This window comes from Coturnix japonica, chromosome Z, assembly GCF_054131305.1.
Source record: "Coturnix japonica strain WE chromosome Z, WE-NBRP24, whole genome shotgun sequence".
NCBI lineage: Eukaryota > Metazoa > Chordata > Aves > Galliformes > Phasianidae > Coturnix > Coturnix japonica.
In genome coordinates this window covers 34,357,072-34,376,481 of record NC_140702.1, presented here as the reverse complement: position 1 = coordinate 34,376,481, position 19,410 = coordinate 34,357,072, and the positions used below count along the sequence as shown (strand labels likewise).

The 19,410-nt window shown below is 35.9% G+C and overlaps 1 protein-coding gene across 12 annotated transcripts in view; it reads right to left on the bottom strand.

Annotated features, from left to right (window-relative positions):
- Nucleotides 1-19,410, bottom strand: part of FANCC (FA complementation group C) — a 74,234-nt gene that overhangs the window by 37,004 nt on the left and 17,820 nt on the right. For all 12 annotated transcript variants that reach the window (XR_014939457.1, XM_015849274.3, XM_015849280.3 and 9 more), the window contains 2 exons: nucleotides 17,538-17,622; nucleotides 14,719-14,813 (listed from right to left, as the gene is read on the bottom strand). Coding sequence is in view for 11 of the 12 variants with exons in the window: in XM_015849274.3 (XP_015704760.2) it covers nucleotides 14,719-14,813; nucleotides 17,538-17,622 (180 nt within the window). In the remaining variant the exon portion in view is untranslated. The remainder of the gene's footprint in view (nucleotides 1-14,718; nucleotides 14,814-17,537; nucleotides 17,623-19,410) is intronic.

Below are 19,410 nucleotides of genomic sequence, written 5' to 3'. Positions count from 1 at the left end.
GTCTAGGATACAAGAGATGTCATTCTACTTCCAAATTGGCCTTGAAAATACCTCAAAACTATGTAATCAGTTACAACATTAGTAATGAATTAGATCACCTTTCATACAAAAACATAAAAAACATAAAAAGCTGTATGACACATTTTATTTCTTTCCTTAAAGAGGTAGCATCCTCACTTCAAAAATTACTTCCCTAATTGTTTGGCCACAGTTCTTGGGAAGCAAAGTAAACACATTGCACTGATGTGTTTAAAGCTAAGTTCTTTCCCCAGGGCTTTTTTGCTTATCAGTTTTCAGCAGCTCACTCCAAACGAAATGGCTGCAGATAATTTTTATTAATTTTTTTCTGTAAAATCCTGCCTGGAGGCGTAACGGTTTTATTGTGTTCCATGCCATATAGATTAAATTATTGACAATAAAAAACAAACTGGTTGGGTATTTCTAGAACCTTTTTAGTATGAGATAAATAATTATGGAGAATTACAGTGGCTAATCATATAAATGACAAGGATTTCTGCTCATACAGACTGATTAAAACATCAACCACTTATGAAACCAATTTTGTCAGTAGGATGCTAGTGTAACACAATTCATATTACTTCCAAGGACTTATCTAATCATAACAAAGTCCGTGACTTTTAATTTTGCTTACAGGACCTCCTGCTCACTCATTCCTAAATTCCAGGAAAAAGACAGAAAATTAGTTTTCCACAAACCAAAACCGAGAACAAAATATATACAGCACTGTATGTATTTAAACATAATATAGGCTTCAGAGCAGTATTTTACGTTAAGCAATTTTTTTTTCTAATGAATTTACACAAGCCTCAATGTTTAAGCTAGGGGAAATTATATAACACGCATTTCTTAACAACTTAATCATAAGCAAAATGTGAGTGTGTATTTCATAAGAGTAAAAAAAAAAAAAAAAAAAAAAAAGTAGTTCTTTAACTACTAACCAATGATAACCTAATTAAAATCTCCAATTTCTGCTGTAAAATTCAAACATATCTCAAATAGACAAAATGCCATAAACACACACACATTTCAGCAATCAGACAGTCAACACAATCACTCACCATATCAAGAAGAGTCTATTCAAGTAACTACAGAAAGGTTTGCACAGACTTAATCTTCAACATAACTTTCATCTTAAAATATTCCTTCCTAATTTCCTGGATCAGGGCCAAATTTTTTAAGTATAGGATGAGGTAGCACCTTCTTCCTACATTTCTTTCTGACATTTAATGTCAGGAATTTTTTTTTTTTCCAGCATAGTTTGTAGATACACATTCTTTGCATTTATGGGATGGTTTTCATTAATTGAATGTCTATACCAGAACATTAAATAAAACTGCTGGCCACAAGCACTTGGCTAGGTTTTGTTGGAGCTTATTGTTCTTATTTGCATGAAGTGGCACTGTGAAATCTACCCACATCTAAATCTCCATTAATAACCATGAAAGACTAGCTGATAGTAAACAAGTTACCCTGCTAAATACTCCTACAAAGACAAAGGTTTTGGCATTTGAGAATTTGATCAAGTTACAGAAAATCTACAGGCTTAATATTATTTAGAGATTTATATACATACATATACACATATATATGTATGTATGTATTCTTCTGCAAATTAATGCCACCAGATGTACAGGACCCATTAGCTTGCATGTACTCCTGAACAAGAAAGCGTGGTTTCTACAAAATTCTCCACACCATACCTAATGCAACAGAGGCCAATTTACTTACCTTGCTTTCTACAGCTGTAATTACAATTTGCTTTTTAAAAAAATAATAACTGCAAAAATAGACAGAAAGAGCATGAAAACCTACACAAAAAGCTTACTGGCAAAAACAAACAAACAAACAAACAAACAAAACCCAAAACAGTCAAATAAGTCATTCAGACTGATACAATTCTTTAAACATTAATGTATACTATGAATGCCATTCATCTTGCTGATACATGCTGCTCATTAAAAAGATGACTTTTCCTTCTGATTCTTAAAATCAAAGAAAAGTGTTACATTCTTCCATACAATTCAAAATGAACCTGATCCTATTTTCTAAGCAGTATGCAGTAAACAAAATTATGGGAGAGGGGGAGGGAAGCTTCACTGTTGTTCTTTCACCAGTTTAAGCTCAGTTAACTTCTGTGAGGCTAGCACAGGAAAAACATGTTGCACCACTACTGTGGCTAAGACCACACAACTTTTTAATGGATGAGTTCCAAAGCCTAAATTCCATCTGCAAATCACTAACAAAACCCTTGGAAATCTTAGGAAAAAACTTAGAAATTTGGGGCTGGCAAGGTTTGAGGCTATGCTTGGCCTCAAACAGAAAAAGCAATTTCAAATCTCCTCCTTTCTCTTCACTTTAAAAAACACCCACCTAAAAAGTGCTATTATCCTTTGTATTAGGGAGACTTTTGCTTTTGAAATAAAACACACATTTACACACACTAGTTTACAAAAGGAAATTCAATACTTTTACCATAAATCTCTTTTTTCAGCCCTCTGGTTTAAGTAGACGGAGATTCAGAATCAATTTCCCTCTTCCCCCCACAAATTTCAAAAGCCCAAACACAAGCTTTGCACACAGGAATTCTTCAAATCCATGAATAAAAAGAAAATGGGAAAAAAAAAAAATAGTTCTTTATGTTTAGGAAGATTGAATGCATCATAATGTTTTACTTTTTAGTCCAAATATGTGACTTCAGTAAGTACTAGAAACATATAACTTATCAGTAAATCATCAATAAATATTTATGCTTGAAATTGGTTTGTGTTACAAATAACTCGGAATGAAGTTTAACAGAAATTATTTTTACTCAGTTATTTTTGGACTCAAGAAACGTCAAATTGTTTAATGTTAAGGATGGAAAAATGTTCTTGAACTTTTTTCACAAAAATACGTAGAACACACATATAATGACGATACAATAACAGACAGTCACTAATTATAGTAGGCTGTTTCTAAAACCAACAGAATTTCTTCAAACTAACACATATTCTTTGTCACTAACAAATCATAATCTTTCCTAGAGCCACTTGGCACTACTGAAGTGCTTTGAGGAAGCTGGCTGGCTGGCCAGCAAATCGCAACATCTTCTGTTAAAGCTCAAGCAGCCTTAGAGAAAAGCAGAATCCTTCATTTCTTATTTTGAGATACTTAGCTTTTGTTTACTTTGGCGTAAAAGCCAAGAAATTATTTAAATTTGTTATCTTGGCATTGTTAAAAGAATTATCATTTTGGGAAAAAAAAAAAAAAAGCATAGAGGTCTGGTTTTCCCCCAGCTTACACATGTTATCATTCTATTTCTAATCAGAAGAATGTGGTAATATGACCAAGTACTGCAAATACTTTTGCATCCTTCCAAGCAATTATGCATAGTTGGATAGAGAATATCCAAATCAACTTAGAAAGTTGATTCACAGAAGAGCTAATGAGAAGGCTAACTGACAACTTAGATGAATAATCTTCAATTGTTCAGAAATCACCTAGACCTCCTTTAGGTGACTTTTCAAAAAGTGAAGGAACAGCAGAAAAAAAGAAAAAAAAAAAAAGCATCAGTAAGCACAGTAAAACTTTGGGACAATAAGGATCAAAAAGTTGATTATGCACTCTGTCTAATAAGCCATCTTAATTCTTAAAAGTTCTCTATATGATGAGCCAAAATGAGCCAGCTCCAAGCGCTTCTTACCTGAACATTTCTTGTAATCTTCGATCACACTTTTGTTCTTTATAAAAAACATTCTTTTAGTACATATACTAGTGCAATTCTTAATTATATAATCTCCCTCCATAAACTGTTTTATTAAAGTTACAAGGCCAACTTGTCACTTTGATTCACGGGTCAGTGATGTACTCTAACCTTACAGAGAATTGTGCTCTTTAAGGCAAAATTAATTAGCAACTGTAAGAGGTAGATATGTCAAATGTTAAGCATGTATTATCAACTTGCTCTAAAAAAATAAAAGGTAGCTTTTAGAACATTCAGCTACATTTTTACTACAGAAAACATTTTTGAACTCTCAGCAGTATAAAGTATGGATCTAAAGCCTGTAGAGACATGGGTTTGAACAACAACAACAACAACAAAAATGTGGAAAATAAAACTACAGCCAGAAAAGCCTACATCTACATCTAACAAAAATGAGATGTTTCTATTAACATATGTTTGCACCAGTCAATGGTAGAATAACCTATGGTCTTTCTTTATTTCATGAGCCTTAAATTTCCTTAAAAGAAAAACATGGTAGTAATAAAGAAGTAAATCATATTTGCATAGACCAGGCATGGAACAGATCATGCTGCTAACCTTACTTTTCCCACCTGTTTAATGACAAATATATACACTGCTAGAACACGTTACTGAAATAGGCAACAACTTATAAAAGACATTAATAAGCTTTCAGTAAATAAGGTTTTTAATTTACCATTATAGCTTTGCAACTAAAACATGATTTAGTTATCCATGAAAACTAACTTCACATTTCACTGATCCTAGAGCAAATCAGAACCTCTTCCCAGTATTCCTGAAAGAAGCAGATCTCAGTAGGTGTGTATCCAATGTAATTACACATACACAGCTGGTGCAGCTGAACAAACACATTAAAGAATGATCCCAAAATTACTCCATCTCTGGCCAACATATTTTGCGTACACACATGAGATACACATCAAGAAATAAGAATAAGAACATCAGCAGCTTGGAGAAGCCTGTTTCCCTTTCCAAGTTGATACATAGAACACAAACAAATTGCAGAAATGATGAAGAAAAGTGCCTTTATCACTCATTATTCCCTCAGGCCATGCTGCAAAGCAAGTAGACTTGGTTTTCAAAATGAATTTTAACCAGTAATTTAAAAGTTGAAAGGTCCCATATCACATTAGGAATTCAGTAAGTCTTCAGGCTATAGTCAATAACACCAGATCTTCAAAGTGTGTATATATCTCATTTAACAATCTTCTGCTCTCTGTTTAATTCAAAGGAAAGCTAACTTTAAACTAATGTTATCCAGTGCAAGAGTTAAGATATTTCTTTTACACTCATTTATGTACTTGAGTTATTTCCACAAATACTTCAACACCACGTAAAAACACATCAAAATACATTTTGACTTTCATGTTCATACAGTTATATGACAGAACTGCAGTACTTGTGCTCAACCGCAATTGATTTGCATACTCTGGAATGGCCTGTAAACACTGTGTATGTATTTGCATGACACCAGCTTTAGTCATTTAAATATAATTAGTGAAATTCAAGATGCCAAGTCAATATACATAGGACACTAAGAAAGCGAAATCCGGCCACAGAATCATGGAATGGCCCAGGTTGGGAGGGACCTCAGGAATCACGAATCTCCATCCCCCCGCCAAAGGCAGGGCCACCAACCTCTGTGTTGGTACTGCTCAGGGCCCCATCTAACCTGGCCTTGAACACCTCCAGGTATGGGGCATCCACAACCTCTCTGGGCAGCCTGTTCTAGCACCTCACCACTCTCATACTAAAGAGCTTGTCTCTGACACCCAACCTAAATCTTCTCTCCATCAACTTAAAAGCATTTCCCCTAGTCCTGCTGTTATCTACCCTTTCAAAGAGTTGACTGCCCCCCTTTTTGTAGTCTCCCTTTAGGTACTGAAAGGCTGATGTAATCGTCACCCTGCAGCTTTTTTTTCTTCAGACTGAGCAAGCCCAATTCCCCCAGCCTATCTTAGTAGGGGAGGTGCTCCAGTCCTCTGATCATCTTCGTGGCCCTCCTCTGGATCCTCTCCAACAGCTCCCTCTTTCTTGTACTTGATCCAGATCTGGACAAATCACTCCAGGTCCCACAGCAGTAAACTGGCTCCCAAACACCTATATTTTTTATTATTTGGTTGGAGTAAAAATTCTGTGCTAGCACTCAAAGTAACCATAAGTCATTTTAGAGAAACAGTAAGAAAAAAATCCAAACACTGAGCATAGGAACAATGGGAAAGGGAAACAAGGAATATAAAAGTTAAAAAAATAAAAATAAAAATACACATCGTACAGTGTTTTATGTAAGAAATAACTTCTTATGGTCAGAAAACAAAATAAATGAAGTTTTTAAAATAGCATATATTTTAAAGAAAGAAAACTTTCTGAAGAATGTATATATTATATAATATTGATTTGCTTCTAGAATAATTTACTTGGTAGAAAACATGGCCCATATGATTATGGCTGTCAGAAACAAGCAGTCTAGAGAAGTGGTGAAGAGAAGCTATACTTTCTTAAAACTGAAGACCTTGAAAGACTGGAATGCTGTTTACTTCAGTTCTTTACAACCGCTGTTGCACAGAGAATCAATTGTCAGAAATGTCTGCAGACTGTGACCACCCATGCTATGGCAAGTACTATGATTAGACTTCTGTGTTCAAGTATCTGCCAGCAAAGTCTGCTTCATTCTGTAATTATTGTTCTGGAAGTCTTATAATGTATTGCATATGTTGCAACAAGTTCCTCTACATTATCCAACAAGAAAACCACTGAACAGTAATTGCAAGTTATTTTGATGTGCACAAGGGGCTCAAAATCTGAATACTTTAAATATTTGTACTTTAGGTTTGTTAAAATATTTTGCCTTACAGTACAACCAGTGTCATAGTGAAGGTAGACTGACCACCAAAACAGTCACTTTAATTTTCTTATCAGAAGATACAGACTGTCACATCACCTCCTCACCTTACATTTTTATAATAAGCTTTACATCTTTAAAGAACAGAGGCTATGTGACTTGTGGATTTGATACACATCTAGAGAGCAATAAATTATTACAACTCCCTGTTTCTTTGTCATGTGAATACATATATTGAAAAATCTCCAAAGATTCTAGATTTAAATGTATTACCAACTTACCCTTTTTCCTTTAAGAACACTCAACAGTTCATAGTAACAGTAAATTTCAGAGAAATAAAGTCCTAAACATCAAAGTAAGTTGCAATTTCCTTAGCAGAAAATTTTATTTCAAACTTTGTTCTTTGCTTCATGTAGTAGATCAAATTTGAAACTTGTATTCCAGACATTCTCCTGATGTGTGGTGTCCTATCATCCAAAATTAAGCAGTATGATGCTGTTGCCGGAGGCACAACACACAGTTGTTTTTGCATTCTTCCCTACCAAATCTATGAGGTAGGCTGTACCATTTCAATAATTCTGCCAGGAGTTGGTTGCACAGATGCCCCTGCAAAAAGAACAGACTGTCTACTGGGTATAAATATGAAGAGTTACACTGAACAGAATGCCACTGCTGAACAAAGGAGGGAAGAAGGATGTACCAGAATAAGGTTGAATGAAAAAAATTCAAGGATTGGGTAAAAAAACACATTTGTCTCACCCACTCTAGAAAACTTCATGAGGAAAAGTCTTTAGATCACATTTCATATTAACCCTTGATTGCAGGCAAAGTTAAATTCCACATACAGTGACTAAGGAAAACTGCCACAAAGACTCCAGAAGAATGAGGGGGAAAATGCAAGAGAGAAAAATAAAAAACAAAAAACAAAAACTAAACAAACAAAAAAAAAAAAGAGTAGGAAAAGTGTAAACAAGATATCTACTGTATCTACTATCATATGTTGTTCGTTTGAAGGAATACACTGCGATCTTTGTAATTTGTAATGTTCCTGATGATTATTTGCACAGGTCAGGAGAGGAATGACAACTTCCTCTTCCAAACATACAAAAAATATAGATAATAATAATAAAAAAAAAAGCTGTCAGATCCTTAAAACCACAAAATTGAGTCTCAGAAAGTGATCAAGTATCTTTGAACTACTCTGGCCTCCAGGAGACTTCACATTTTCCATCTCTACCTTGGAATCATGCCCCTTGGAACACAGACCTCCTTCTTCCCACAGCCAGTGGGAAAAAGAAAACAGATCCCCAGTCCATTCCTCTCCTGCTCTCTTAAACTGGCATTAGCTTCTAATTATCTTGTGTTTCATCTACAGAAGAAGTAGCGTAAAGTAACTATTTACTTGTCTTAGTCTGAATATTACTAAATTAGAAGGGAGCAACAAAAATAAACTTTCAAGCACAGTATGTGAAATAAAACCACTTTAAACATTATTTTCTATGAAACATTATTTCTCCTTTATTTTCTCAATAATAACAGATGAATTATGCTCATAATATTCAAATATTTGTTTAGCTTTTAATTTCCCACTTCATTTTTAATCTTCTCCATGATACCTTAAAATTACGTCTCCTAGAAAAGCTTTTAGAAAACCTTTCAGATTTGCTTTTAAAAAGTAAGAGAATAATAAATTGAAAAAAAAGAGTTACAATGCATATAAATGTTATATTTGCATTAATCTTATCATGTTATTTCCTAATAACAACATTTTGTGAAGCGTTCCTGCAGATAATTAATCACGTTAACCTCCCAGTAAGGTCCACAGCTGTTCTTTCAATGAAGGAAACATATATTCCAGCCCTAGATTAACTGTGCATAAAAGGAGACTGTATTTTTCATTGCTTACCTAAATTACCATGCTGCTCAAAATGTATGACATGCACATGAACCTGAGTTGCTGAGGCATTTTCTCACAGTTATTTGCCTTCATAGAAGAAAACAAACTTCTTGAAATACCCACTGACAGAAAGAATTCCACAAAAAATCCTGTGGAAACCTAAACATCTGGTCATAGGCATGAGCTATTATGAAGTGCTGGTACATACTGCAGTTATGTTCATAAGGAAATTTGAAACTGGCGTTTGAAAATCTGAGTGGTAGAAAAAATAGCTTATTTACAATATATATTAATCAAAATCACTCTTACAACAGTCTGCAATGCCTAAAAACTAGCCCACTGGTCAGATGGAATCAGGGCATCTAGAATTCTTGTGTGGACTTCAGTTAGGCCAAGGAGAGAATGCTTGGACAGAGAATGTTCTTAAGGTGAGCTTCACCTATGCTGCAACCCACCTTCAACCACACAAAATGCTCATTAATCTACCAGGATAATCCCCACTCTTTAGAGCTTTACTGCAGCACAGTGCATTTTTCATAGAAACATCCATTCTTAGTCCAAGTTCTGGGTAATAATGACCACCTGAGAAGCTGATGGTCAACTATGCTCCAGGCCAACTCTGATACAGTGCTGAGTGCTCAAGAGTTCTACAAAGCTGGCTCCTCCCGGTTTTGCCTGGGAACTGCATTTAGCATCAGCTTTGGTCCTTGCCTAAGCCATGTTTCAGATACACCTGTTGGTGATACTCCTTGCTGCTCCATAGCCTGATCTAGGGCACCAACTTGCTAGCTTGACCCTGGACCTGCCTTGTAACTGTGAACTGGGCATGATGACCACTGGTCTTATGACTGGTCTGATCACTGTCATTGGATCCTGGCTCACCTTCCCCTGTGGTGCTCCCTCACATCCACATGTCTAGCATTTTCCATTTGTCTATACGGAGCTTTATCTATGCCTCCATACTCAAATCTCACACATACAACGGACAAGTCTTTATAACTAGACTTTGTCTTTTGTACTCTTAGATATGACACTAAACAAAATAGTTTATCCACCTCTGAGTTTTGACTCACCAGTTTTTTCCTAATCCAGCAAACAGAAATTATCTTCAATGTATGAATTTAGATTTGTAAATATTACACTTAAAGCTGACAAGTGTTTGATTGCTACATTTATCCTCAAAGCTGTACCCCTGATTGGCCATAACTAGTTTAACATCATTTCAGCTGAAGTTTTACTCTCACAAACAAAAATAGCAAACATTTTACTGTATGAAGCAAGGCCAATGAAAGAGCAGGAGTTTTTACTCTCACTTTTGTTATGCTCAAGACATAAACAGCAGCATTCTCCCACTTAAATTTCAAGGTTGTAACGTGACTGTGGTGCTACTACCTCTCTTTTTTGGAGAGAGAGAGAGATGATAAAAAGCATTGAGGATTGTTTTCTTAAATTCTGTGCAGTTGTCACAATTTTAAGAAAAAGAAGGGAAGAATTATTAGATGGCTCTGCACAACATTAAACTTACAATAAAGGCTCAGGCATCTTAAGTACAAAGGCTCCATTCAAAAGACTCTACACAGCCCATCCACACAGTACCCTTCCTCTTAGCATTGCCTGTCAATACACAATTCTTTACATGTATTGTTACCTCTGTGTAAAGACCTTTTCTGCTTGTTTCATTTAACACAGAAGTTTTGACTCTTTCAAATTTGGCTTGGAGCTTCTAATCCTATGCTGTTTCTGTGTTTGGTGTTTTCTTCTTCCATATTCACAGATTTCTTTATTTTCAAACACATTGTATGCTCTGGTGAATCAAACTGACTGCTGTTCAGATGAACGACAAGGAAACAGAAGCAGTTTTCCCCATGGAGTGGCCTGAACTTGAAGACATGTTTTCTGTGTTTCACTAAGAACAACTATTAAAGAGAATTTCAGATACAGAACTGAGAAATACTTTTCAATTTTGCCCTTATATCTTATATCTGGACAATATACTTAAGTCAGCTCTTCCTATTTAGAGATATACTTTCTTGTTATTCCTTGACTTACAAGTAAAATATTACATTCAGGTTTCCTGGATGCCTCTTTGATGACTCATTAACTTCAACATGTCAAAAAAATCCATGCTTCCTTCCTGTTTACAGAATATAAGCCTACGTCAGATTTAGAATTGGATTAAACACTTTATCAATAGTGAGCACATTGATAACTGCATTTTGTAACCATGACAATTCTAAAATCGAATTCAGTTCGAAGGTCTTCAATGCTCTGATCAATCATGAATTATAAAAATATCCTGATATTGACTGAGGAAGAGTTAGTTTTCACCTTCCTTTGTTCTCCAGGCTCCAGTACCTCTTAAGAATTCTGAATATCCTTGGATGTTCAAACCAGCATATTTCTATTGCTAAATTCCCTGAAGGAATTTCTGGTTTTGTTGAAGATTGACTAATGATCTGAGAATATCACCCAGAGATCTACCCTGAGACAGGAAGGGTTTGGGTGGCAAGGTGTTTGGGAGGATGTGGGTACATATTTCTGACAATTGTCATCTCTGATAGTTTTGGAATTAATTCCTGAACAGCTGTGGAATCCTAAAGAACTGATAGACTCTGGCAATACTGAATAGTTACAGCTTGCTGCCCTTTCTGAGGTCTGATCTATCAAACAATAGTAATAGTAATAGTAATAGTAATAGTAATAGTAATAGTAATAGTAATAGTAATAGTAATAGTAATAGTAATAGTCTCGTGTGGGTTGGAAGGGACCTTAGAGATCATCGAGTCCAACTCCCGGGATTCGAGCCTCTGTGCTGCAGAGCGGCACTTCTACCACTTGCACCACAGGGGGGATTCGAACCCCGGGCCCTGGTGTTGCAAGGCGGCATTCCTACCACTTGCGCCACCGGGGCACACAATAATGAACAATAATCAGCACCCTTAAAGGTAAAGAGAAGGAGATAAGGAAAGCGTCCTTCTCTGTCTCCTACACAGAATGAACCCACAAGTAAAAAGGACAGAAAGTGTAATTGCTACTAAATTCCAAGAAACAAATGTTCCCCCAGGTACAATGACAGCAATACTTAACACAAATACCACACAGCATGCTCATAGACAGCATAAAGTTAGCAAATGTTACACTGTACAAACTGACAAGAGGAAAAGCAGCCATAAGTCAGACCTCAGAGGGTAGTAAACTGCAAGATAGCCGATACATAAAACAACCTTGAGAGCAAATATTTTGAAGGCAAATTGATCAACAATAAGACCAACAACCATTATGCAAATACAGGACTTAAACTACAAATTTGTTCTAACATACTCTGGTCAGATCTGTCATCATCTCAACTCTGAGCCCTGTGTGCAAAAAGGACTCTTGTAGTTTAACATAGTGGTCAGCTCAGCACCGCCATACCTGCTTGCCCATGTTACCCTAGCACATGGGGAAGAGAAACGGGGAAAAACAAGCAGAAGAACTGATGAATTTTAAAAAAAAAAAAAAAAAGTGATACACAGTGCAACCCATAGACTGATGCCCAGTTAGTCCATGAGCAGTGGCAGCTTGCAAGTCAGCTAGGCCAGTTTTATTGTACCATACAGTACAATACAACCCTTTAGACAACTTGAATCAGCTGCCCTGGTTCTGCCTCCTTCCAGTTCCTTGAGCACAGCCAGCTCCTTGCTGGTAGGGCAATATGAGGAGATGAAAAGTTACTGGGTCTGTGCAGCACTTCTTAGTAACAACTAAAGCATAAGTGCGTTAACATTATTCTCATTCTAAATCTAAAATACAGCACCATACCAGCTACTGTGAACAAAATTAAATGTATTCAAGCCAAAACCAGGATGAAGAATAATATAAAAATCCCCATACTACACAGTATCATAAGAACAATCATCAGGAGTATTCTGCATGTACAGAAGGGCCTCCAGAACAGGCAACTATTAGAATCAGGATATTTGGTAGAATGGTTTTGTTTGTTTCCATTTTGTGAGCTGTACTGATTTAACAGCTGCTCCTACTTTTAACTCAGAATGGAAAACTTTAGTAACACAAAACAGTTTTAATAAAAAGCATAATGCTCAGCTGTTTTTACTTCTCATTTCCAACTCCAGAGAATGCCTGTTCATGTTCATTGCATAATGTCATATTTTTTCTTTTTTGTAGCCAATAATTTGGACTGAGCAGCCCAGTCTAATTTGGCCTTCCCTTAGATAAAGGACTTGTTTTTGCTTGTCATTCTTACGACAAATTTGACAAATTAAAGGCAAAACTAGCACCTAATACAAAATTTCTTAACAAAACAGCAAGACGGAATCAAGGAAAGGTTGCAATACTATTACCGTTAGTTTAATCCCAAAATTACCCTATTGTTCAAAAACAGTGAGTGAGAATATATGTTTGTGTAGGCATGCAAGCATGTATGAATGCATGGACTGGCAATCTCTAAATAAATAGAGTGCCATCTGCTGGTAATTGGAGGATTTTTTTTCTCATTTCATTAGTTTAGGTACTGCAACTCGCTTCAACTGACTCTTAACAAGGAAACAAAAGAATGGATGCTCCTGTGTCCTCTTCTCTATTCCTTTTACACTACATCTTGACCCTCTAACTCATGGTGAGTATTTAAGATTGATTCAAACACACAAAAGTGGGTAGAAAAAAGTCCCAAGGACAGCCTGAAGTAGTGGTGCTGCCCATAGCAGCAGTCCCTCCCATATCTATCTCCAACTATCTATTCTTTCATACTTGACACTCCTTTTCATATCATCAAAATCACCAGGTCAGTTACATCAATCAGATCAGGCAAATGATATAGGCTAAAACAGATAGACATATTTCTAACATCTAACAATCCCCACACGTTAACACATTCAGTAGAACACTGCTTTGGCATAGCCCTCCTTCACCACATCATATGCATATGCTGCTGTTTATAATAAATTCTAAGACAAACTTTTCTCTCGGTAATATCTAAATGGATGTTATTTTGAATCACACGTGTCCATATGAAGAATACTTCCAATTAGTAAGAACGCATAAGAAAAGGTAGAATTATTTTTTGCATCACTTCACTTTGGAGTTCATTCAGACTTTGAAAAAAAACTTTGCTGCACAGTGAATTACAAATGCTCTGACCTCACAAAGGGTCTCTTGAGAAAAGTTCATAACAGAAAATATGGGTAGTCTTGAGAAACTCATAAGCGCATTTAGGAACTGAGGCATCAGAACATTTATGAGAACTTAACTGTTGAGAATAAGCACACCCCAATAAACAATACTCAAGTACAGTTATTTACTAACATGCATACCTAGAAAAAAAAGAAATATATAAAAACAACTAGTAATTAAGAAATGAATTAGTCACATATTGGCTAAGCCTAAAATTTTTTTTATCAATGATAGTGAGATGGCTGCTACTGACTCACTAATTGTGAGGACTATAACTGAATTAACAATTCAATTAATATTTTAATCGTATATTGGTAAGAACCCAGAGAGAACACAAAGAATTAAAACTCAAAAAATTCTGCACCCTTGTTATTCTGCAAGGTAGCATTATGCATCAACAGACTGCAGTTGTTTACACGCTTATGTGTTTTGCTAGCTCAGTTTGCCAATATATAAAATATGATCAGATAAACTCATGTAAAACCTTTGAGTTTGACATCATCATTCCTTACATTGCTAGATATAAATTCACACATAAGCACTACCAGTTCTCTCTCCAGCCACCTTTGGATACAATTAGCTTTGGATGCAATTAGTTTGGATACAGTTAGCTTCTTCATATGCAGGAGACTAAACAAAAGGGAAAAAAAAAGTGAAACTGAAGAAGGAACACAAACCATTTTCAAATCAAACTATTATATTTCTGCAGACTACTTTATTTTATCTTAATTGAAAGGTTCTTGTTTTTTTTTTCTTTTTGTTTTTTAAATAATGCTTGCTTGCCTTCCAATTTGTGGCTTTTGCTCACTGTTCAGTTACTAGATTTAGTGAACCTGCAAGGTTAAAACTTCAAAACTAGCCACTTTAAAATGCCATACCTTTTTAATAACAAAGTACCACAGATTGTGTTATAATCAGAGTGGTACATGCTTCATTACAAATTGCATGGTAGCTGTGTTTAAAGCAGTTTCTTAAAAGACAGTGTAGCACCTTTAAGTAATGAATTTAATTCAAAGCAGCCCTGGGAAGGACTCATTCACTTACTCGTATCCAGCTGTTGGCCTTCAGTTCCACAGGGTTCTGTGGTTCACTACTGTACAGACAACATAAGCACCACATAAGAGTCTTCTGGCTCTCATCTAATGAGGAAAAAAAAAGCAAATATGTCTATGTTCAGGATGAAATAAGAAAATAATACCAAAACAGACAGAATTACACACAATTCTTATCTATCCACAAAAATAAAGTCCAAAATATCAATCACAACTCACAATGCTTCTATTCTGCCAGATTTCCACAACAAAGTGGAAATGTAGTTCTTGTATAGCCATTTCCTTCAACAGTATTAACATAAAAAACACCTCAAGATATCTTCAAGAAATCATTCAATCAAATACCTGAATAATATCTTTAATGATAAACAATAATCAACCATAGTAAAATAATTACTACCTTGTGCCAAAAGTCTGCACAACTAAATTTTTCAGAAGTGAGCATTTTTAAGTTTACAAAGTACAAGATCATTCATAACAACAACGTAGAACAGAGTTTTCTGTAAGAATACATTAAAATTATCCACACTTCATGAAAAGGACATTTCTGTAGCATAACACCCAAATGCTGATGGACAAAAATCCTATTTCCTAGCTGCCCTGGAGGCGTTCAAAGCCAGGCTGGATGGGGCTTTGAGCGAGCTGGTCTAGTGAAAGGTGTCCCTGCCTACAGGAGCAGGGTTGGAACTAGGTGACTTTGAAGGTCCCTTCCAACCCAAACCATTCTATGATTCCATGATCTGAAACCAACTTATGTTAACATCATAACCCTTCCAACAGTTCCAACTTAATGGCATAACAGTTTTACTACAAAAGATTACTCCTTGGCATAGAACTAAAAATATTCTTTTAAAGCCCATCATAAAATGTTACTGAAAAACACAGATATGCACGTATTACATATGTGTGTGCATATATATATATGTATATATATAAGAAAATATTAATTAAGCTAAATAGCAATCAGCTAAAACTGAAATTTCTGTGGAAATGAACACATGCACACTTACACATTCATGTTGACAGAGAGCCACCAAGAAATTCCCCAGCATTTTTAGTATTAGTTTGGGTTGCAAGACTTTTTGGCTCAAGACATAAACCTTTAGGAGCCTACTGAGAAACATAATCCCTTAGCCCACAGAAAAAGCATTGGAATTCCTTACCCAGTCTGAACTCCTTGTGTATCTCTTGTGGTTCAGGACCACAAATACAGACATCAATTTGTCCTTGGTCACGCTTCCCTCACAGTAGTGTTCTAAATATGGCTAACTTGGTCACCTCCTGCTCAAGAGTGTTTATGAAGAGGTTAATTTCCCATGGAGACCATGCTTCCTGCTGCGTGGTCAACCACAACAGCATCCAGCACCAAGACATACCTATCTAACTTAACAGGTAATCTGGTTTGAACAAAATGCAGAAGTACAAGTTTTTTCTCTTCTGAGTGAATTGAACATAATTATTTCCTTCTGCTGCAAGGGTGGCCTGGTCATAGACACATGCTTGAATAAGCTAGTTTATTCAAATAAGAAATTGCTTTAAATGCCCTTAAAAGTCAGCATCTGCCATAGCCACCATTATCTTAAAGGATATCTCCAGAATTAGTGCCAAATAAAATGAAAATTAGCTGAATTATATGTGCCAGCAGTCCAGAGAGATCTCAGGTGGCTCTAAAACTATATACTGGTGAAAATGGATAAGCAGACTGCATCAGGTCTACTGATGACAGAAAATCTCTGCCTCTCACCTCTAAACTCTGAAGTAAAGGATTCTACTTGGAGCAAGTAAAGTCCTCTAAATTGGATAGCTTGCAACCATGATTCACAAGGGAAAGAAAAAAAAAAAAAAAAAAAAAAAGCCCAACAACTTGAAGTCCCTTCTCAAAAACTGCCACAGAAGTATATATTTGTATAGTGACTTATTTAAATATCTATGGTTCCTTCCCAAATCTTACTTTCAGATGGAAAGTACTAACAAACACGTCTGTCATTTGCTTTGCACATTCTGCCTGTGTTTGAAGTTGACTGGAAGAAGATAAATCCAAACCAGAAGCTCTGCTTGACCTAAAAAACTCTTCCAAGAGATTGCAAAAAAATTGTCCTTTTCCATATTTCTCAACAATGAAGCATGAATTAGGAGAGAAAACATGCAATTTTTTTTTAAATTTTTTATTTTATTTATTTATTTGCAGTTGTAGCTGTGGCATAAGATCAACAAAAGATTATTTCCAAGGGCTGATGAGTTCAGAATCACTTGTCTGATCAATAGTAGATCATAAGACATTTATTAAAATCTCAGTTTGTGTTAAGAATACTACCACTATGTATGAGGTAGCACGTACAGTTTGCTCCCTTCTACCAGTTTTCTTGTTCACTGCTTCTTTCATCTCACCTGAACGTATAAATTAACAGTAAAAGGCTTTTGATTTTTCATGCCCTATGTCATCACTTCACCCTTTTTATTTTTAATCTATGTATTTTTGCAAGTTTAAAAGGTACGAAAAACACAAACAGAAACAAATCTATGAAAACAAACAATCATGATATAGTACTGTTTCTCGTTATTTTAAAAAAAACAGGTATCAGAAAAAATATTTTTTCTCTGTTAACCTACCTACTCATTTTTCTAGATTTTTCTATGGCATATTTTAACTAACTTGGTTAACAGTTTTATTTCAAAATTTTACTTAAATGAAAAAAGAAAAAAAGCTATATTTAAACAGCAAACTCAAAGTATATGCCAATCTATATATTTTTTTTTCTATGTCCTAAGGAACAAAATTCATGTTAAAGAAATATAATTACAGGTTCTTACCATATCCTATGACAAAAGGATTCCAACAAAGCCTTCCTAGTAACTGGCCAATTAAAGGGAACTGCTGAATTGCTACAATTGAATTCTGTTAAGACATAAAAACAAAAATATAATAAACACATTATACATCAACAGTAAATTAGGAGAATTGTTCATGACACAGATTACGTTGAGAGCAGCTTGGCAGAGAAAGACCTAGGGGTCCTGATAGACAAGAAACTTAACATGAGCCAGCAGTGCGCTCTGGCAGCCCGGAAAGCAAATGGGATCCTGGGCTCCATCAGGAGAGGGGTGGTCAGTAGGGATAGGGAGGTGATTGTCCCTCTCTACTCTGCTCTTGTGAGGCCCCATCTGGAGTACTGTGTCCATGTGTGGAGCCCTCAGTACAAAAAAGACATGGAGATTTTGGAAAAGGTCCAGAGGAGGGCCACAAAGATGATTAGGGGGCTGGAGCACCTCCCCTATGAGGACAGGCTGAGGGAGTTGGGTTTGTTCAGCCTGGAGAAGAGAAGGTTGCGGGGTGACCTCATTGCAGCCTTTCAATACCTGGAGGGAACTTACTCCCAGGAGGGGAGTAAACTCTTCGAAAAGGCTGATAATAGCAGGACTAGGGGAAATGGTTTTAAGTTAAAAGAGGGAAGATTTAGGTTGGACGTTAGGGGGAAGTTCTTCACTAGGAGAGTGGTTAGGTCCTGGAACAGGCTGCCCAGGGAGGTTGTGGATGCCCCGTCCTTGGAGGTGTTCAAGACCAGGTTGGACAGGGCTCTGGGCAACCTGATCTAGTAAAGGTGTATGTTTGGTGGCCCTGCTAGGCAGGGGGGTTGGAACTACATGATCCTTGAGGTCCCTTCCAACCCGGGTCATTCTGTGATTCTGTGATTACATTCCCAATGATTTTGTTATGAAATGCTCTGGAAGGTAAATGCTAGCAGGTAGGTGATAAAAGAAGAGCTCTGTGATATCAGCTATAGCATCATATTTCAAATAAGTTAAAGCTTAAGTAATTTCCTCAGCTAATGTTCAACTGTGCTAGAAAATGTATTAATTCCCTCATGTGCCATAATCATAAAACAGCAGTGATAACCAAGATTCTGTGATAAACAAAATCACAATTAAAATTGCTTTTGTTGGTCCTCATCAATATTCTGCCTCATGGAGTTTCTGAAGAAATTCACATTCATCATGGCAAAAAAAAAAATCAACTAAATATCTTTCTGTTACTTCTTCCTGCCTTCTTTAAATCAGTTTACATCTACACAGGAACAAACTGCCATTTAACTTTGAACTGAGGAGAAAGCAGCTTTACTAAAGTAGTAGGCATTGTATTTATATACAATCATGTGTAATCAATCTTATTTTTCCATTTTTGTAACTTCACCATCTAATAAATGAAGGCTTTTAAAAATGGGGCTGTGCTGAGATTGTAAGTAGCAGGAGCGATAACCATCTCCTGTTGTGGTAATAAATTCCTTACATTTGTCTCACATTTGGGGTTAGCCCTAGACTTTCTGGGGCCATACTTGCAAGGCCCATTCCAGGCCAAGCCTCAGATTACTTGAAATAACAATATTAAAACAGATTTCTTTCTCTCCTAAGGAAAAGACGTATTCACGGGAAGAAATACTACTAAAATAATCCTGCATTTAAAAATTTAATTTGGAAATACTACTAAAAGAATTTTGTATTTAAAAATTAAATTCAGATCAGAAATAATAATGAAAAAAAAAAACCCCACAGCTCTGCAGTCTTTACAGAAGAAAAAGTCAGCCTCATACCTTAATACAGTATTTCTATAGCAATTTAAGATGACTACATTCACTGAAAATCATGCTCAAAAAAACATACACAGAACTAAACACAAAAATAACTAAAT